Source organism: Eubalaena glacialis, chromosome 17, assembly GCF_028564815.1.
Source record: "Eubalaena glacialis isolate mEubGla1 chromosome 17, mEubGla1.1.hap2.+ XY, whole genome shotgun sequence".
In the NCBI taxonomy this organism is placed as follows: Eukaryota; Metazoa; Chordata; class Mammalia; order Artiodactyla; family Balaenidae; genus Eubalaena; species Eubalaena glacialis.
The window spans coordinates 75607367-75616145 of record NC_083732.1 but is presented as its reverse complement, the minus strand read 5'-3'; the positions used below and the strand labels follow the sequence as shown (position 1 = coordinate 75616145).

General features: G+C 36.3%; 1 protein-coding gene across 1 annotated transcript; it reads left to right on the top strand.

Annotated features, from left to right (window-relative positions):
• The first annotated feature begins 4343 nt into the window (after positions 1 to 4343).
• LOC133077119 (thymosin beta-10-like) lies at positions 4344 to 4532 on the top strand. Its single transcript, XM_061171806.1, has one exon. It carries the CDS (start codon positions 4344 to 4346, stop codon positions 4470 to 4472), a length of 129 nt encoding a protein of 42 aa, XP_061027789.1. The 3' UTR covers positions 4473 to 4532.
• Positions 4533 to 8779: the final 4247 nt, after the last annotated feature.

The window sequence follows — 8779 nt, the reverse complement described above, 5'->3', positions numbered from 1 at the left end:
TATATATATATATATATATATGTGCACACACACACATTTTCTTTATCCATTCATCTGTCAATTGACACAGATTCTTCTATTTTTTGGCTATCGCAAACAATGCTGCAATGAACATGGGGGTACAGATAGCTCTTCAAGATATTGATTTCATTTCCTTTGGCTTATTTCCCAGAAGTGGGGTTGCCAGATCATATGGTAGTTTTTATTTTTCATTTTTTGAGTTAACCGTCATAACTGTTTTCCATGGTGGCTAGACCACTTTCCTTGGATTCTAACCTCAGCTCTGCCACATACTAGAAGGGCTTAACCTTCCTGAACTTCAGTTTTCTTTATCTATAAAAATGAGCAGGATTAAACTAAATAAAATGACATATAAAGGAGAAGTATTATAGCAGTCTTTGCACTAGGTATAAGGAAGAGAGATGAATAAATCATAGTCTGTGCCCTCAGGGTTGCTCAAGCATGACCTCCAGGTTCCGTTTTATCTTTAGCTTAAGAAGCTCTATGGTCCAGTTATTAAGACTGTAGGTTCCAGGGTCTAATCTAGGACACTGTTTAAAATCTGGTTCTGCCATTTACTTAGCAGTATAGCCTTGAGAAAGTTCTTTATCCTTTCAGCTATTCAGGAAAATGGAGATAGTATTTACTCCAAAGTATCAAGGTGAGATTAAATTAGACAATGCAGGTAAAGTGCTTAACACAGTGCAAGTATATAATAAATCATTACTACTAGTATTATTCTTATTCTAGCATTTGTTTATCAAGGGAGACACCACTGGTTAGGGCTGGATAATTCTTCTTTGTGCAAATCTTTCCAGAGTGTCCCTGCCCACTAAATACCAATAATGTCCCCCAAGTCAATGGAACAACCCAAACTGCCCCCAGATATGTTCAAACACAGAGAGAATAGTATTGTTGCCTTCTGGTTGAGAACTACTTAGATAGCAAACTTCTTAAGGACTTGATTATTTTTGTGTTCTCAGTCTAACACTGTGACTAGCACATAACTCAATAAATATCCTTAACAGAAATGAGTGGATAATGAATAAAACAATATGACTTTATAAATGTGCTTGAAATGCCACCATTATATATTTATAACTTTTCTTTTGTATATCATTCTATTAAATTTCTATAATCCCTCATTAAATTGCAAATAGTTCTGAGGGGAAATACTCTCAGCTGTTATTAACTAACATCAAGGTGGGTGGATGCCAGCTGTGACAAATGCCCTGCAGGAGTAGTTTACAGGACAGAGAAAATGGAGATGGAACCGTGTTCAAGTATACATTCAAAAATGTAAAGCTTTGTATGGCCTCTAACTGTGCCTCTGCAAAAGTCTGTGCATAAAAATAAGAAAGTGTGTGACAATGGGAGCTCAATGGGAGACACATCTCTTACCTCCCGCTTTATTTTAAAAGAAATTGAAACCCAAAGTCCTTTTGCATCTATCATCTGTTTTCTCCTCTTTCTTTCTTACAGGAGAACTCCACATCCCGTATTTCTCTTTACTCAGCAATCAGTCTTCCTGAGAAACTAATCTGAAATTCTCTTCATTATTTATTTAATACCTGGTTTTTTAAATTTATTTATTTTTTATTTTTATTTCTTTTATTTGTATTTTATTTTATTTTATTTTTTTATACAGCAGGTTCTTATTAGTTATCCATTTTACACATATTTGTGTATATGTGTCAATCCCAATCTCCCAATTCATCCCACCACCACCACCCCCTCTTGCTTTCCCCCCTTGGTGTCCATACGTTTGTTCTCTACATCTGTGTCTCTATTTCTGCCTTGCAAACCGGTTCTTCTGTACCATTTTTCTAGATTCCACGTGTATGTGTTAATATACGATATTTGTTTTTCTCTTTCTGACTTACTTCACTCTGTATGACAGTCTCTAGATCCATCCACATCTCTACAAATGACTGGATTTCATTCTTTTTTATGGTTTAAAATTTGTATGAAAACACAAAAGACCCCAAATAGCCAAAGCAGTCTTGAGGGAAAAATACAGAGCTGGAGGAATCAGACTCCCTGACTTCAGACTATACTACAAAGCTACAGTAATCAATATGGTACTGGCAAAAAAACAGAAATATAGTTCAATGGAACATGATAGAAAGCCCAGAGATAAACCCACGCACCTATGGTCAATTAATCTATGACAAAGGAGGCAAGGATATACAGTGGAGAAAAGACAGTCTCTTAATAAGGGATGCTGGAAAAACTGGACAGCTACATGTAAAAGAATGAAATTAGAACACTCCCTAACACCACAAGCAAAAGTAAACTCAAAATGGATTAAAGACCTGCTTTTTTTAATTAGTCAAATTCTTATCATAATTCCTTGAAAACTCATTCCCCAGGAACTTCAAATATTTTTGTCCTCAACCCTCTAAAAGTTAGTGGTCTCATGAGTACTTTGATTTTCTTTCCAGCTCTCCCAAAGCACTTTACTCTGAAGAACATATCCATTCCCATAGCCTCAACCATGACAACTTATCTTTATCTGAGTGTTTACCATCAAAATCACCAAATTCACAAAGTTTAATTCTGTAAAAATATTTACTACAAAACTGACAATTTATAAAAATTAGTCTCCACTTAAACATCCCTCCCTACTTAACACAAAGATCTCCTAATCCATTGAGACAACTGAGGCAGCATTCACTGGTTATCACATGTAAACCTCTATTAGCACCATGAAATACAAGAGCAAATCTATTTCAGAATAGAATTGCACATCTTGTAAAAGATGCAGGATTTCATGATGTCAAAGCACAGTTCAAACACTTGCAAAGCCACTCATATGAGAGAATCTGGAAGAGTTACTCCAGTGAACAAATGAAGAAGATAAATTTACAAGGATGATGATACAATAGCGACTTCAAAGACTTCACAGAAAATGATTTGAATATCAAAATATTAAGATTCTTGGGGAAAAAATGATGAATCCTCACATATGTTTTGCACATTTTGCCCTCTTCGTAACTGTGTTGTAATGGTAAAACAGAGAGCTTGAATAGCCAAAACAATCTTGAAAAAGAACAAGTTAAACGTCTTTCAAGCTTACCACAAAGATACTATAATCAAAACAATGTGGTATTTGTATAAATACAGACAGCTAGACCAATGGAATAGAATTAGAGAGCCCAGAAATAAACCCTCACAATCACAGTCACTTGATTCCTGATGAGGGAGCCAAGACCATTCAATGGGAAAAAAGACAGCATTTTCAAAACAATTTTGGGAAAACTGGATATCCACATGCAAAAGAACGAAGTTGTACCCTTACCTTGTACCATACACAAAAATTAACTCAAAATGGATCAAAGATCTAAATGTGAGGCCAAAAACTATAAAAGTCTTAGAAGAAAACACAGAGGAAAAGCTTCATGACATTGCATTTGGCAGTAATTTCTAGCAAACTTAGGGGAAAAGAATTTTTCCCCCACATTCTTGGGATCCCTGGCTGGGTTTGAAAATTAAACTGACCAAGACAGAGTAACAGGAGAAAGCATACACATTTATTTAATATAAGGAAATCAAGATCTGAAGAAACAGTTAAACCTGAGTATTTTTATGCTAAGTTTGATGAAGAGTGTCTAGTCATGGAGAAATATAATAGGGCAAGGAGTATGAGGTGAGTATAGTAAACTGGGGGAAACTTAGCAAGGCCTATTTGGATTTTTGGTGGCATCCCGTTTCTTTGGAGATAAGGATGTTCTTTGGCTTCATATAGGGAGACCACTTCTCACATAAGGACTTTATGACCTACTTCAGGGGTGAAAGGTTAGGAAGGGTCAAAGTAACCTTCCTACTTCTGCTGTTTTCTCAAAATCCTTCAACTTAAAAGATTAAATATGCCAAGGTGCCATATTTTAGTGTAGCATGTTCTGAACCCCATCAGATATGACACCAAAGGTACAGCCAACCAAAGTTAAAATAGATAAATTGGACTACATCAAAATTTAAAACGTCTGTGTATCAAGGACACAATCAACAGAGTGAAAAGACAACCCATGGAATGGGAGGAAATATTTGCAAACCATATATCTGACAATGAGTTAAAATCCAAAATATATAGACAACTCCTAAGATTCAAGAACAACAACAGTAACAAAAACAACCTGATTCAAAAATGAGTAAAGAACCTGAATAGACATTTCTCCAGAGAAGATATATGAAAGGCCAATAAGCACATGAAAAGATATACAACATCTCTAGTCATTAGGGAAATGCAAATCAAAACCACAATGAGTCTCTTGCTGCAGTGACACGAGTGGGAGCACCGGGACCGCGGGCTTAGAGTGACAGTTCTCGGACTGTTTTAAGAAATGGCAGACAAGCCTGACATGGCGGAAATTGCCGGCTTCGATAAGACCAAGCTGAAGACGATGGAGACGCAGGAGAAGAACACCCTGCCAACCAAAGAGACCATTGAGCAGGAGAAGCAAGCGAAGTGAAATTTCCTAAGAACCTGGAGGATTCTCCACCCCCATCATTTTGGAGACCCTAGTCATGATGTGGAGAAAGAGCCACCTGCAAGATGGACACGAGCAACAAGCTGCACTGTGAACCTGGGCACTCCATGCCGATGCCACTGGCCCGTGGGTGTCTGAGGGGACCCTCCAATCGGACTGCTAAATTCTCAGTTTGCCCTGGGCTATTATAGAAAATTATTTGTATGATTAATGAAAATAAAACACACCTCGTGGCATGGAAGAAAAAAAAAAAACCCACAATGAGACACCCATCTCACACCCATTAAGGTGGCTACTATAAAAAGGAAAAAAAAAAAAAAAGGAAGGAACAACTGTTGACAAGGATGTAAAGAAATTAGAACCCTTGTGCACTATTAATGAGAATGTAAAATAGTGCAGTCACTGTGGAAAAGAGTATGGCGGTTCCTCAAAAAATTAAAAATAGAATTTCCATATGATCCACCAAGTCTACATTTGGGGATACGCTCAAAAGAATTGAAAGCATGGTCTTGAAGAGATATTTGTACAATCATTGTCCTAGCAGTACTATTCACAATAGCCCAAAGGTGGAAGCAACCCAGTGTCCACTGACAGATGAATGGATAAACAAAATGTGATGTATACATACAATAGACTATTATTCAGACATAAAAAAGAAAATTCTGACACGTGCTATAACCTGTTTAAACCTAAAAGACATTATGCTAAGTAAAATAAGCCAATTACAAAAAGACAAATACTGTGTGATTGATTACACTTATAAGAAGTATCTAGGTAGTCAAAGTCACAGGAACAGAAAATACAATGGGGACTTCTCTATCGGTCCAGCGGTTAAGACTCTGCACTTCCACTGCAGGGGTGCGGGTTCGATGCCTGGCCGGGGAACTAAGATCCCACATGCCCTGAGGTGCAGCCAAAAAGTAAAAAAAAAAAAAACCACAATGGTGGTTTCTAGGAGCTAGGGGGAAGGAGACATGGAGAGTTGTTGTTTAATGGCTATGTAGTTTCAGTTCTGCAAGATTAAAAATTTCTAGAGATTGCTTGCACAACAATGTGTTAAGTATATACTTAACACTATTGAGCTATACACTTGAAAATGGTTTAGATGGTAAATTTTATGTTATGTGCATTTTACCACAATTTTTTTTTAAATAATCAAAAAGAGTTCAGGGGAAACAATGATAAAAATCTAAAAGGACCTTGAGTTCAGACTGCTTGCCAAAAGAATCTTTAAATTTTCACTCCACGTTGAAGAGCCCAAGACTGGCTTCTTGGGGGCTTCCCTGGTGGCGCAGTGGTTAAGAATCCGCCTGCCAATGCAGGGGACACGGGTGAGCACATTCTTATGTCACCACCATGCCTATTAGCATTAGACAAATAGTCTCTAAATTTTAATCCTATACTTCTATTCGTCTGTTTATTGGTTTAAAAATATAGTAATTTATGTATAAATTAAACATATGCATTACTGTACTAATAAATCTTGATTCTGTCACATATCAGCTAATTGTTCCTATGCCAGTTTCTTAACCTACCTTTGTTTCAGCTTCCTGATTCTTTAAATGGGAACACTAGTAAATATATTAGGTGTTGTGAGAGTTAAAATAATTAATATATGTAGAGCATTTATCTGGTACCTGGTAAACAATAAAATGTATAAAGTACTAAATATAATTAGGGTTGTATCTATAAGAAGATGCACAAAAATAAACTTTAAAGAAAATGAGAAATATGAGTTAAATTTTATTTTAGTTTACTTATTAATGACATACACTTTTTTGCCTTACCTAAAAATATTACTAATATCACTAATTTTAGCAAGAGAAATATGATTCAACATGTTCCATTGTTTTTGAAAGTCTGGATATAACATTTTGTGATACAGTGATTTGATGGACTGGTTCTAAATTTATTTTGGTTTTTGATTTGAATAACTGCCTAGTTGAAAAATATACTTCACAAAGAAACACAGGTCCTTGTGGAAAAAGTATACTCATATATAAGTGTTGATATCTGATCAATAAATTTCCATCTTCTATAATGTTACTCTTTTTTTACAAATTAATGGAAGGTATTTAATATTTGTATTTTTCACAAGTGGTCTTAAAACCTACCTAAAGTCTTCATTTGGAAGATTTTTAAACAGATTAGAAAATTCAGTTTCACAGCCTTATTAATATTGAAATATGAGAGTTTTATAGGTAAAATAAATCAGTCAATCTCAGGAACAAAAATCGCATAGTGATGGAAATATTTTTAAACATATGTTTTCCAAATTATTTCTCCAAAGCATAAGTTTTCTTCAAAAAGCCGTTATTTTCTCATTTATGGTCAAAAACATCACTTTCACTTCAAAAACATTGGTTAAGTGGGTATATTCTGTCAAAAAAAAAAAAATGTTGCTAGATAACATATCACCAATAGCCATTGTTTTTAGCTCATGACATATCTGAAAAAGAATCCAAACAAGGAGGGGGCATGCTGCCCTTCCATTTTTTTGTTGTTACTGTTGGCTTTAATTATTTGGATCATTTTGACCAGCAGTTTTTTTGCAGGAAATATTTTAAGTCACTTGTACATTTTAAGAGTGTTAATTTACCATAATCAGTAATGTAGTGCATAAATCCATTTCACCAAGAACATATAAGCTGTAATATGTCACTGTATGTTCAGATGAGGTAGCCACCACCAACTCTGAGTTATAGAGCTCTCATTCCTCTTGCAGACCATGTAACACAGAATCATCTGCCTTACTGATTAAGTGATGGAGCCAGTATCAATCATGTTAAATACTAGTAAAGCTTAGTACGTTTCCATCTTCTCAAAATAAAATCTAAATAGAGATTGAAGTTCTAATATTTTCTTCAGCCACCTCAAGGGATAGTCTTGCACATCCCTAGAATGTACACACCCTATTTTGCAAATGACAGCACTAAGCTGTCTCATGCCAACAGTGCCACCACGTGGTTACAAAAGAATAATATGATTCATGTTTTTTCTCAGACCTCTATTCTTCCCATTAAGGAGACGCAAGCACTAACAGCTTTCCTCTCTGTCCTTCACTATCCTTACTATCAAACTCAAACATATTAATACATACACACACTTTTATACTCCATTTCTCTCGTTTCAGTCTTATATTCCCCCATGAATGTTCCTCTTCCCCACTCTTTTTTTTTTCTGTGAACTGAAACATTACTCTAATTATTCCTTATAAGCATAAAGATAGTTACTAGTCATACGCCAGAGATAGAAACTATCCATTTTCATCTAAAATTAAACAACAAGTACCAGTATTCTCAATTTCAAAAGCTTTTGTAGATTTTTAGATGGCTCCTTCAGAATTAATATTTTTCACTTAAACTTCTACCCACATCTTCATCTTCTCCTAATTGTATCTGTTTGCCTTAAACATTAGCATTCAAAAAACATGTTTCCATCTTTTTCCTATTCAATTTTGATATCATTCTGTTTCAGGAGTTTCCAGTTCCTGGCAAGATGGAGTAAGCACAATCCACTCTGCCTCTCCCACTAAATGCAGCTGTAAAACCTGGACAAAATGTGTGAAGCAGCTGCTTGAGTACCCTGAGAAGTAAGCAGTAATGGGAAGATTGGGAAAGCAGACCACCATCTGAAGTACCACCAAACCAAAAATTACCAAGTGGCAATTTTTTCATTCTTTTTTCCTCTGGTATCTCCCAGCCTGAGCACAGTGCAGCCTGAAACCCAGAAATTAGTATCAGCACAAACAGAGAGCTCCAGAAGAAGCCCTTAGATCTGCCTCAAGGAGTGAAAAGAGAACTCTAACACTGAAATAAGAGAGTTTGTAAATTTTCCTCATCTTTTGTTTTCTTTTCTGTCTTCTCACACTTCAGTCCCCAAGCAATGCGATGGTCGTGGTAGCAGCAGCCCCTTTGGGAGACCACTGAGTGGGTAGAGTGTTGGGGGTCCTTCTCCTCTAATCAGTGGAGCTGTAATTCCAAGAAGGTGGGGTGACTCCCCCTTGATTTTTACTCTCTCTCTGTCCTCCAAGCAGTTGGCCCTGGATGTGTATGTACATAGTCACAAATATGTGCAGCAGGGCAGGATTAATGAAAGCCTCAGCTTTCTAGCTAAAGAAGCAAAAGGGGGACACCCAGGGAACAAGTATCTGTAGATTGCAAAGGAAGGAGACCAAGAAAGTGACCCCATAAAGTTACTCATGAACTCCTAGATGTCACCCCTATCTGTCCATGCCTGGATGTGATCTTAATCGGCATTTCAAAGAATTTAAGAACCAAACATCCAGA

Excerpts from the sequence above, each read along its gene's own strand:
- LOC133077119 (XM_061171806.1), top strand. The coding sequence starts at position 4,344 with ATGGCAGACAAGCCTGACATGGCGGAAATTGCCGGCTTCGATAAGACC.